Source organism: Zeus faber (assembly GCF_960531495.2).
Source record: "Zeus faber genome assembly, chromosome: 1".
In the NCBI taxonomy this organism is placed as follows: Eukaryota; Metazoa; Chordata; class Actinopteri; order Zeiformes; family Zeidae; genus Zeus; species Zeus faber.
The window spans coordinates 10318129-10331375 of NC_137193.1; the positions used below are offsets into that span (position 1 = coordinate 10318129).

A 13247-nucleotide genomic window follows, 5' to 3' on the forward strand; every position below is an offset into this window, starting at 1 on the left:
CCAATGAAGGGTTTTTGTTTTTGCATTTGATAAACGCGAAAAGTTAATTATGATTTGTAATATTTCATATAATATTTAATATTTTATATATATGTATTTGTAATGTGAAACTAATGATATTGTTTTTTTCGTCGTCTTAATGCTCGGCTGGTGGTGGTTGCTTTCTTGGTTTGTGGTGAATGGTTTTCTTTATTACATTACAAGATTCAAGAGGTTTATTCGTCAAATCTGACACACATGTTATGAAACGCATCACTCATTTGGAGCGCTGAGTTTCTAGTGCTGAGATTTGTTTCCACTAATCTTAAAAAATAAAATAAAAAATGCAAGATTAGACAGCTGATCGAGTTGTTTGTGTGTGCGTGCATGTATGTATGTATGTGTGTGTGTGTATATATATATATATATATATATATATATATATACACACACACACACTCTTTATTAGGTATACCTTTTTAATTGCTTGTTAAATAGTTCAAGTTCAAGAGATTATTTGTCACATAGCTAATCAGCCAATCACATGGCGGCCTCTCATTGCATTTAGGCATGTAAACATGGTGAGGATGACTTGCTCAAGTTGAAACCGAGCATCGGAAGGGGGAAGAAAGGGGATTTAAGTGACTTTGAACGTGGCATGGTTGTTGGTGCCAGACGGGCTGGTCTGAGTATTTCAGAAACTACTGATGTACTGGGATTTTCACGCACAACTATCTCACGCACATGTGTACAGCCTTAAAACACATTATATCAAAGCAAAGAAGAATAAAACCATAGAAAAACCCCTGAAATACTCCACTTTTGTGGAAAACTTTGCCCCAGAGACTTCCTATGAGGAAATCATGCGACGAGGCTACTGGAGTGTTGTCATATGATGTCATTGTAACACAGACAAAGACATCATATGTCACAACCCCCCCCACCCCCAAAAAAAGCTGAGCTGTGCTAGTTTACGCCAAAGAAGACGAACAGACCCGTGCGTCTGCACAGGGTCAGCTCCCCTTTACAATTTCACCAGTAATTGGCTATAATTTGTCTTAATATCTATTTAGTTCTACGCTTATTTTTCTCTGTTCTTCCAATAACTCAAACCCGAGTATCAGTATTGGGGTGTGGGTCAAACCATTTTCCGTATGGAAGGCCATAAGCGCGAACAACCTGTCAGAAATAGTGTGTTAACATGTCAGTGTTAACACGCTATTTCCGCCAGTGTGGTTTATCCACAAACTCTTTTCAATAGACACCTCCATTGACCTATATGTGTGTACATTTAGGTACAACCAACATGATTGCTTCTTTTCACATATAGGATTACAGTAGTTATTTTTCTTATATTGCGTTTGCAATTAGTTAGTAAGAGACTCGGCAACGGACTGACTAATCAAGGCATTCGCCTAATTAATGGAGCATTACTGATTTGATTGATCACATGCGGAAAAAGCTGATTTGATTTAAATACGGTTGAGTGCTGTGAATATTGGCTTCATTATCTGAGTATGGTTTAACTTGATTGACGTTGTTTTAAGAGTGAACATTGATGTACATTTTGATAATTTAAGATAAATGAGTATGATCAGATGTATCCGATCATGAACAAGTGAAGTTGCCTTCATAAGTGGGAAGCTATTGGTCTCCTTTGGGGTTGGTAAATTCAGTTGTTTTTGGTTGAGTGTGATTACACGGTGCTTTATAAATAATTTTTAAATAAATCAATTAGATTTAAAATTAAAGAAATGGATAGAAAAATTACAAAAGAAATCACTCTGTTTGATGTAGTGTGAAAGAATAATCCCCTTTTTAAAGATATTGCAAAAATATCAGGAAAATGGAGCAAGCGGTGGCCTGACATTGAACAACCGTGGCCAGCTGAAGGAACTCTTAACCCAGATGTGATTAAAACAATGCAGGTGCTTGTGTCCACATATAAAGTAAATCAAAAGAAAGGAAAAAGAGGAAAGAGACGCAAGGAGAAAAGACAAACAGAACTTGGCATTCTGCAGCTGTTTGTAAAGGAGGGACAGACATGGTTCGAAGCTGCAAAAGAAAAAAGAGAACAAAGTAGACAAGAAATAAAGAAAAATGAAAAGGAAGCAGAAAAATTGATGAAGAAGCTTACCGCACCCTTCTCACATACAGCATCTGTAAAGAAGCCCCCGCCTTATGAGAAGGAGGTGAAGTTCACTGATGTTTATCCCCAGCTCCCAGTGATTACACAGGAGGGCAACTATCTCTTCAAAGACGAAGATGAGCAAATAATAGAGATGGGCAAGGCCAAAACAACCATCAAGATATATCTGAGCAACAACAGTACCAAGAGAAGGAACCGTTTGGGAAGCAGAAAAAGAGTCAGAAGCCTGGAAATAGGAGAAGAGATTGGGAGTGACTCTGACGAAGGTATTGGAGGATATGACCCAGCAGTCAGACGGATGTTGGCTAAAGCGGAGGAAAAAGGAGCATGACCAGAAGGAACAAGACCAGGAGACTCTTAGAAAACTAAACCAAATACAGTTGGTGGATAAGAAGAATGAAGAGAAGAAGGCCAAAGAGAAGGTTTATAGATGAGCAGAACAGAAGGTATTGTAGGTAGATAATGCCCTAACGGGAGCAGCTGGTGGTGGAATGAGGAAGTAAAGGAGCAGCTATACAGCAGATAAACACTCCTATTTGGGAAAGGCTCCTATTTGGGAGATAACTATTACAAAAAAGATTTATTTAAAACCAATGAAAATCGTTGTTTCCCCCAAACGCCTCCCGCAGCAGCCTGTTTCGTTCCCCTTTCGATGCAGGATCAGAAGCAACTATCTGCAGGGAGGTTCCTAAGGTGATGCTGCAAATACTATGGAACAATGGCACTATACACTGAAATACTGCGTTACTACAACCACAGCCACCAGTCTGTTGGCTGGCACTGCAAATAGCCTGGTGAAAAGCACACCGTGAACTACTAGGGCGCTGCAAATAATCTGGTGAAAAGCACACCGTGAACTACTAGGGCACTGCAGATAATCTGGTGAAAAGCACACCGTGAACTACGAGGGCACTGCAAATAATCTGGTGAAAAGCATTACACACTGCAAGTAGGAGAAGGGCACTTCACACAGAAATACTACAACACAGCAACAGCAGCCAATACATCTGTTTGGTGATACTGGAAATAATAAATAGGTTTCTGGTTCGATCCCCTGTTCCTCCTGGCAGCACGTTGAAGTGTCCTTGAGCAAGACACTAAACCCTGAAGTGCTCTGGATGAGCTGGTTTGCACCTTGCATGGCTGTCGCTGCCATCGACGTTGAATGGGTGAATGTGAGGCGTGTATTGTAAAGCGCTTTGAGTGGTCGCAAACTGGAAAAGCGTTGTATAAGATGCAGACCATTTGCAAAATATGTATATTAAAAAAAATATGTTAAATATACATAAAACAGTACTATAAATGTAATATTATTGCATTTACATTACGGTGTTACAGCAGCTCACATTAAAAAAACACAAGAACATAAATCTTAATAGAAAATGGCAATAAACAAACCTGTATGATCACCTGAAATAATTGGCAATATACAGCTAAGCTAAAAATTAATTTAAATATTAATTTGATTAAAAAAAGAACGGGAACATACAATTAAAAAAACAAACCTCAGACAAAGAATAACGTTGGCTAGAATTAGCAAAAACAGAAATCAACAAAAAGCAAGAATAACTGACAACATACCCTAACCTAGAGGTAGAGGATAGGGAGCATTTTCAATATACAACGACCTAACCAAATAAAACAATTATGTGAACTGCAATCCAAACCTCTTGAAATATGACACTAGGTTTGTTGTGGATTTCCAGTATGTTTTCTATCATGTGTAGGCCTACGTCATGTGTCTAACAGTTTACGACATGGATCTCAGTAAAAACCACAAGAATTTTGTTTATGGAGGTTTGTCCGATTTGGTGAAGTGTTTAGCAAATCTGAAATGAATAAATTAACATCACAACTCATTTAAATAGACCAGAAATCACACAGTAGCTCAGACTCGTATCTTGTTTAGCTAATGCTTCAGCAGAATACATCGTTTTGTAAATTTCTTTTAATCTAAAAAAAAATTGGTTTTACAGAAGAGTGACAATTATCAATGTAATGTTGTTCTTCAGAAGGCCAGAGCTTATGTTATGTTCATATCTGGTGATATGGACAGTTACAAAGCGGCGTCGTACAATCTGCGGAGGGCGGTGAGGGACGCCAAACGGACGTACAGAGAGACCGTGGAGCTACAGATGGAGCGGGGGGACACCAGACGCTTGTGGGAGGGGCTGGGAACAATAACAAACTACAAGAGCAGCTCCTCCCCAGCCACGAGTGTGGACGCCTCCCTGGCCAACCAACTGAACTCCTTTTATGCGCGGTTCGAGTCTGGCAGCAGCACCGCTAGCTCGCCGGCTAATTGGAGTTACACTGCTGGGGATGAGCGCGCACTCTCAGTGTCCGTGCACGAGGTCAGGAGGGCTCTGATGCGGGTGAACACCAGGAAAGCTGCGGGCCCAGACGGCATATCTGGGCGAGTACTGAAGACCTGTGCTCACCAGCTAGCTCCGGTGTTCACCACAATATTCAACATCTCCCTGGCTGAATCAGTGGTCCCGTCCTGCTTCAAGAGGTCCACCGTCGTTCCTGTCCCGAAGATCGCCTCTCCAGCCTGCCTGAATGACTACTGCCCGGTGGCCCTCACCTCGGTGGTCATGAAGTGTTTCGAGAGGCTGATTAAGGATTACATCTGCGCCTCCCTTCCCTGCACCTTGGACCCGTTGCAGTTTGCGTACCGGCAAAACAGATCCACGGATGACATGGTCTCCCAGGTACTGCACACCACGCTCACGCACCTGGATGGCTAGAAGGGGGCCTATGTGAGAATGCTGTTCATCGATTATAGTTCAGCTTTCAACACCATAGTTCCCACCAGACTGGCTGTCAAGCTGAAGGTGCTCGGATTGAATGGTCCGCTGTGCACCTGGATCCTGGACTTCCTCACAGGCCGCCCCCAGGTGGTCAAGGTGGGGAAGTACATGTCAAGCTCCCTCACCCTGAACACAGGATCCCCCCAGGGCTGCGTCCTCAGCCCCCTACTGTACTCCCTGTACACACACGACTGTGTGGCCAGGTCCAGCTCCAACACAATCATCAAGTTTGCTGACGACACCGTGGTCGTGGGCCTGATCACCGACTGCGACGAGAAGGCCTACTGCGAGGAAGTGGCTGACCTGTCACTCTGGTGCCAGGACAACAGCCTCCACCTGAACGTCAGCAAAACCAAGGAGCTGATTGTGGACTTTAGGCGTGGATCACAATCGAGGACGCACGCGCCCTTGTGGATTAATGGGACTTCTGTCGATAGGGTGAGCAGCTTCAGATATCTGGGAGTCCACATCACAGAGGACTTAACATGGACTGTACACACAGACACTCTGGTGAGAAAGGCGAGGCAGCGTCTCTACCACCTCAGGCAGCTGAGGAAATTCCGGGTCTCGGTGAGGATCCTCAAGTCCTTCTACTCTGGAGCAGTGGAGAGCATCCTGACAGGCAACATCACTGCCTGTTTTGGGAACTGTACTGCCCAGGACAAGCGGGCCCTGCAGAGGGTGGTGCGTTCAGCTGAACGTACCACTGGAACTACCCTCCCCCCCTTGCAGGAGCTATAGACCAGGAGGTGTAGTAGCAGAGCCCGCAGGATCATGAAGGATCCTCATCACCCCAACAACGGACTGTTTCAGCTGCTGCGGTCAGGCAAGCGCCTCCGCAGTCACACAGCGAGAACAGAGAGACGGAGACAGAGTTTTTTCCCGCAGGCCATTAGAACTGTCAACGCTGACCTCACCAGGGGTCCTAACTGAGCCATGCACTAGGCTCCACTACCTACTGTACTGTATGTAGCATTCTGTACCGCATACTGTGTCACTGTTCAGGGTTGTTCGTGATGCCGTATTGCTGCGGCGTGCTGTTGTATACTGTGCTGTATTATCCCAAACACTACCTCACTCTATTCACATTCACATGCCACTTTAATTCACATGCCACTTTAAATGCACATATCTGTATATACATAGGCATATTCCCTCTATCTATTCCATTTTATTTCATTTTATTTTAATTGTATTTTATTCTATATATTTTTATCTTATTCTATAAGTATTCAACACACTGTATTACGTTTTAGGAGTCGGTTAGTCGGTCTATTAGAAAGGAATTTTTTACTTTTATTTTTTTCCTAGGACATATTGTGTGCTATCACCGGGTGCGTTGCATTACATTTCACTGCATATATGTATGAAAGTATGTATATGTATGTGACAAATAAAAAATCTTGAATCTTGAATCTTGAATCTTGAATCTTGTTCTTTTGTTATACAAAGTTCTAAAATATATTGCAGCCCATATCATTTCCATGTTCATATGAATGATTTATTAGATGTGTATTTATATTATACTGTATATCTTGTGAACTTAATCAGCATGTTATACCACCAGGACTCAGTGACACCTGCAGCTAAAAGGGAGAAAAGGTTTCCAGTCCTGCAGCCGGACGGTAACGAGCAGCTCTGAAACTCTGCCGTGAAGGTTTGTCACCCTGCAAAAACTGGGTCTTTTCTTTATTTCATTTGCTCTTCGGCGTGATGAGGTGTACGGTTTCGGTCGTGGAGTCAAGCCCAGAGGCCCGCAGTCTGTCCGTCAAGGCGTCCCCCGACTGGAGGAGCTCCATGTCGCGGCCACTCCCTGGAGGGGAAAAAACAACGCCCCGTTAACACACTTCCAACGGGCACCTTGAGATTTCAGATCTTGAAAATGTAATTTCGGCCACCAAAATCAGACGCGCGGCCGCCAACTTGGCTACCGCTTCTGAAAGTCGGTGTTTAAATGTCAGATTGCGGATTCCCTTTCGTAATTAGAGAAAACCGGTCGTGATGTCGCTCACCAAACAGACTTCGTACTTGGTCCTCTGGAACAAAAAAGGGAGGACCTGCGAGGAATATATGAGGTTCATTTTAAAAGATGACGTGAAGAGCCCTTGACACGGTGATCTGTGCTCGACATATTCCAGCGGTAATTTAGACATTCACCTTCGTAGAGTTCGGGGTCGTAGAGTAAGGTGTCCAGCAGGTAGCGACAGTCCTCGGCCATCAGAGAGACGATCAGAGAAGCGTACCTGCGGGGGGAAAGTCATCACTCCCCTTGTCGTTTTTCGGGAAACAACAGTAATTTTTCCACCTTTTGGATTTCCCTTTACTGTGTCGTATCTGAAACAAAACTCCCGCTCTGCTCCTTTGTTCACTTCCAAAAAGGCAAATTCCGGCGTTTCCGTGGACTTTCATGCTCCCGTCTACCCCACTAGGGCACAGCCACTATTCGGTGGACGCGACATGAAAAGGATCCCTGGAATACACGCGCGGCTTCCTCCGATTGTCACGTCCCGAAAAACCATTTGAAACCAGCCTCGACCACTTACTTCTGTCTGTCTCTCGGGTTGATGGCCACCAGAGATCCTCGGTCCCAAATCGCTCCGAACTGGCCTTCGACAGAGCTGTGGACGATGGAATAACCGCTTGTGTAACCAGACAAATAAACAGGTATGTATGTAGATACCGCTTGTTGCATTACCTGGAGAAACTGAACAGGTCACATTGATAGAGGGAGATGCTTTTCTCGGAGCTCTGGGAAAGAACCAAAACAACAACTTTAAGGTCCATCTCGGTTGAGAAGAAGCTATTAATCGTCACACAGCACGCCACTACTACACATGCATTCATGCAAACACACACACATACACACACACACACACACACTTCGGATGGTGGCTGCTGAAATGGGTCCTCTGCGTTTAACCCTTAAGTCCAGGGACCTGGTTAAACATGTCCATCACTGGTCAGACGATGATGTGTGCATGTGTTTGGTGGGGATCCTTACTGACGTTGCATGGAGGAAACCCCATGTGAGCACGGGGAGAACATGCAAACTCCACACAGAAATGCCCCTCATCAGGAGATAACCCACCGTAGCACGATGCCAACAGCGCCCCAGGCGGGAATTGAACCCAGGACCTTCTCGATGTGAGGCAGCAGTGTAATGCTCAAATTCACGTACGCTACCTTGTAGACCTTTGCTCCAGGTATGGAAGGAACGGGCTCCTCGGTGTAAGTCAAGTTATTTTCCTCAAAAAACTGCCTGATGGCCTTCTCTGAGATCTCCACCCCGACCACCGCATGGCCCATGTCCGCCAACCTGGATTTTTTAGAGAAAAGGGACCTTATTTTAATCCTTTTCTAGAGGGGAGGCCCAGACATTTCAAGTGTGCTGGAGTAAGGGGGGTTTAGCAGTTCTGAGGGAATAGGCTTTTAAAGTAGCCTAAATCCATGTACTGTATAATTGGAATATATACATGGAAATATAGGTACAATTTAGCCAAGGAAGTAATTTCTGCATTTATTGATTGATTGATTGTATTATGACGATGGTTTGTTCCTGTAGGAGGAGCTACCAGTTCAAAAGCCTGGGATAGAAGCCCCTCTCAAGAGAGAGCTGCATGAGCCCTGCTCCAAGTAGCCAGCGCTAGGATCCAATAGACCAGGGCCTAGTTTTGGTTTGATATTTTCTTTGTTTTGGAAAATTAAGTTCCACGATGTTCTGAGTAGTTTAGTGTTATTTTTTTATATTTTTTCTTTTGTGTTTTATTATTATTATTATTATTATTATTATTATTTTTTTTTTTTTATAACAATAATAATATGATTATATTTGTACCACTTCATATCCAGGGCTTTCCCACACAGAGGGAAGAAGAAGCGGATCCCGGTTCGCCCTGCGATGACTTTATCCACGTTGCTCTCCAGCATCCTGTCGAAAAAAAAAAATCAAAATAAAAACCCCAGTAATAAATGCTCTTTAAATAAAAGAGCAAAATCATTCCATATTGACTCCAATCCACTTACTTTAATAACAATAACTAACAAAGGTGCAGTTGTCGTTATCACACATTTCCATATGCTGCTTTGCACATGGCCCACTTATATTTTATATATTACTATATTTTGCATTTCACTGAAAATAAACTACACAGAATATTTTTGAGCTGTTTACTAATCTATTACTTATTGTATTTGTTGAGGTGTTAATTATTGTTTTATTGAGCTGTTTATTACTCATTTCATTTGTTGAGGTGTTTATTAATTATTTTATTGAGCTGGTTATTACTTTGGTCTGTACCAGGGAATCTATAAAGTACCATCTTATCTCTATACCTCTTATTATAAACAAATCCTTTATCATCTATCATTGTTCATTGTGATGGAACACACAGTGATGGTTTTTACCTCGAACTGAAGGTAAACAAACAAAACATACTGTTTACGCTTAGAATTAGGTTAATTGTACATTACCATTTTTTTACTTATATTTAGGTTTATCTTCAGGTTCACCGTCATTATTTCATTAGTTATTGTGTATGGCCAATATTTTCCTGTTTATTTTTGGAGTCATTTTATTTTAATCAAATTGTGTATTGTTTTTCTGTTATCTCTCAGGGTGTATTTGCTGTTCACCATTAGATTTAGTGCATATTAATTTAGATTTTCATACTTGTAATGTGAAAAGTCGATTTACTTAGTTGTATTGTACATTTTGACACGTTACCATATATTGCCACTTATTTTTTTTTTTTTTAATATCTATTATAATGTATTTATTTATTATCGCCTATTTGTGGTGAGCTGCTCTGACACTGCAATTCCCCCCCCGGGGATGAATGAAGTGGATCCATCAATCAAACGTACTTGTTCACGTGTGGCTGATGGAAGGAGATGCGCTCCTCCTGCCAGCGCTCCTCCCATTCTGCCAGAGCCACCACACGCTCCGCCTGGGCCTCCAGCATGACGGCCACCTGACAGCGGAGGGAAGGGAAACAACGGGCGTGGGGACGGAGGTCAGTGCCTGTACGCACACACACACACACACACACACACAGGTCCCGGGACCGGACTGTTTTAGTAAACGTTGCCATCCTTTTAGGAATTCAAAACCTTGCTGTGAAAAATACGCAGTCCTGAAAGTGCCACAATGATAAATAAATGAAGAAAAGGATAAATGTGGAAATATAAAGAGGAATCAAAAAATAATTGGAAATAAAAAGAGGAATAAGGACAAATGGAAAATATATACACAAAGTTAATATTGAAATATAAATTGGTGTGAATTATAATTTATTACGGCTTTATTCTTTCCCACATTTATTTTATCCATTCTTATATTTATTTTCACATTTAATTGGTCATTGATTTCCAAATATGTATTTATCCGTTTCCATATTTTTTTTTACATGTATTTACATATGAATCTTCACATTTAGTTATTTCCGTATACATTTCAATATTTCTGCTTTTCCTGACGAGCACAAACTATCAACCAACTTGTTTTGGTCCATAAACGACCAAATAAATGTTAAAATAAATATAAAAAATAACAAATAACAAATAAAACAGGAATAAATTCCGATTCACACCGATTGACACTTGTACAGTGGTACCTTGACTTACGAGTTCAATTCGTTCCGTGACAGAGCTCGTAATTCAATCTGCTCGTATAGCAAATCAATTTTCCCCATTGAAATTCATTGAAATGCCATTAATCCGTTGCAGCCCCCAAAAAAACACCCCGATTTTTTTTTGTTACGTGTTTTTAAATCAGAAAAATGTATTTATAAATAACAAATAAAACATAGGGTTAGGGTTAGGTTAAACAAAATACAACGCAATAAAAGAGAACGTGTCGATCATTTTTGCCTTCTCGCAGATGACACCCTCCGTCACGCTATCTCCTGCGAGCTGCTTCTCCGTCAACCACACCCACGGCAGATTCTCCATCTTTTCATGGACAGCGGTCCGCAGCTTAGACGTTATTTTAACGCCCTTGCCCTTTATCGTCTCCCGCTGCTTCAGGATGGTACATATGGTAGAAGTACTACGCTCGCACTGCCTCGCCAACTCCATCACACGCACACCTCGCTCATGTTTTTCTATTATTTTGCGCTTTAAGTCAGTGACATCATCCGCTTCTTCTTCTTCTCAGCACTTACTTTTTTCGTACCCATGGTTGGAAAAAAAAACTTGGCAAAATAACTGCACAAAAAGCACAAATCGCGAGCACAAAACACAAAAGCGACGCCTCCACGCTCAGGTAACCACGTGAAGTGAAGGAGTGAGACGCGGGACGCCGGCCGCGTTCGCTGGCCACGCCCACCAGCGGCGGCACCTGCAGCTCGCTCCTCCCAACTCACCTTTTTGCTCGCGAATCAATACGAAAAAAATCAACGGAACGACGGCTCGTTGCTCGCAAAAGTCGTATGTTAGTGCGCTCGAAACTCAAGGTACCACTGTACAAGTGTAAATCGGTGTGAATCGGAATCCATTACTGTTTTATTTGTTTTTTTGTTCTTTTTAAATATTTATTTGAACATTTATTTGGTCGTTTATGGACCAAAACAAGTTGATTGATAGTTTGCGCTCGTCAAGAAAAGCAGAAATATTGAAATGTATACGGAAATAACTAAATGTAAAGATTTATATGTAAATACATGGAAAAGAAAATATGGAAATTGATAAATACCTATTTGGAAATCAATGACCAATTAAATGTGAAAATAAACATAAAAATTGATAAAAACAAATGTGGAGAAAAATAAAGCATATAGCATATAATAATAAATTAGGATTCACACCAATTTATATTTCAATATTAACTTCCAGATTTAGTTTATTTTTGGATATAGTTTCCAGTTGTCCTTATTCCTCTTTATATTTCCAATTATTTTTTCATTCCTCTTTATATTTCCACATTTATCCTTTTATTCATTTATTCATCATCCGCCCGGAGCACAGTGCCAACAGCGACCCAGGCGGGAATCGAACCCAGGACCTGATAGAACCACTTCATTCATCCCCGGGGGGAAAATTCCAGTGTCAGCGCAGCTCACAACAAATAGGCGATAATACATGAATACATAATAATAAATACTAAAAAGAAATGAAAAAAAAGAAAATGGCAATATATGGTAACATGTCAAAATGTACAATACAACTAAGTAAATCAACTTTACACAATACAAGTATGAAAATCTAATTTAATATTGTGAGAAAAAAATATATAAATATATACATATACTATAACTATACCATACCACATATAACTATACTACTATAACTATAACATTACAGATTTAACTAATCCTCGATAGCAATTGATTAGCAATTTCATTCATCAGTCAGAGCCAAAATTAAAACATGTATGAAGACACTGGGTGTAACTACGTCGACGTATACAGTTTTGTTTTTTTTGGTAGATTCTCAAACCGTCCAATAAACTCTCCGTAGCTCAAAGTTCCAGTTTCATCGCATCATTCCGGATTTGGACATTTTGAACACGACAAGATGCGCTCAATCTTATGGTGAACAGCAAATACACCCTGAGAGATAACAGAAAAACAATACACAATTTGATTAAAATAAAACGACTCCAAAAATAAACAGGAAAATATTGGCCATACACAATAACTAATGTAATGATGACAGTGAACCTGAAGATAAACATAAATATAAGTAAAAAAATGGTAATGTACAATTTACCTAATTCTAAGCGTTAGATATAAGCCAAAAAATAAACCTTCAAATGTAAACAGTAAACATTTTGTTTGTTAACCTTCAGTTTGAGGTAAAAACCATCACTGTGTGTTCCATCACTGTTCTCCAGACGCTCAGCAGCTTCAAGTCAAACACAAACAATTTGTTTCAATGTTGGAGCAAGACACCTGCAACTGGACTGGGATTGGAACAATGATAGATGATAAAGGATTTGTTTATAATAAGAGATATAGAGATAAGATGGTACTTTATTGATTCCCTGGTACCAGACCAAAGTAATAAACAGCTCAATAAAATAATTAATAAACACCTCAACAAATGAAATGAGTAATAAACAGCTCAATAAAACAATAATTAACACCTCAACAAATACAATAAGTAATAGATTAGTAAACAGCTAAAAAATATTCTGTGTAGTTTATTTTCAGTGAAATGCAAAATATAGTAATATATAAAATATAAGTGGGCCATGTGCAAAGCAGCATATGGAAATGTGCGATAAAGATAAAGATAAAGGTAAAGATAAGATCAAAGATAAGAATGATAAGATATAGTTGAAAATAAAAAAGAGAAGACTTTGTTTG

General features: G+C 40.7%; 1 protein-coding gene across 1 annotated transcript; it reads right to left on the reverse strand.

Annotated features, from left to right (window-relative positions):
- Nucleotides 1-6485: 6485 nt before the first annotated feature.
- On the reverse strand, nucleotides 6486-9902 carry LOC307234374 (putative thiopurine S-methyltransferase; the record flags this gene model as incomplete). Its single annotated transcript, XM_080006068.1, has 8 exons — nucleotides 6486-6754; nucleotides 6954-6998; nucleotides 7099-7184; nucleotides 7485-7559; nucleotides 7637-7689; nucleotides 8125-8257; nucleotides 8777-8869; nucleotides 9805-9902. 8 exons carry the CDS (start codon nucleotides 9900-9902, stop codon nucleotides 6636-6638), a joined length of 702 nt encoding a protein of 233 aa, XP_079862194.1. The 3' UTR covers nucleotides 6486-6635.
- Between the last annotated feature and the right edge of the window lie 3345 nt (nucleotides 9903-13247).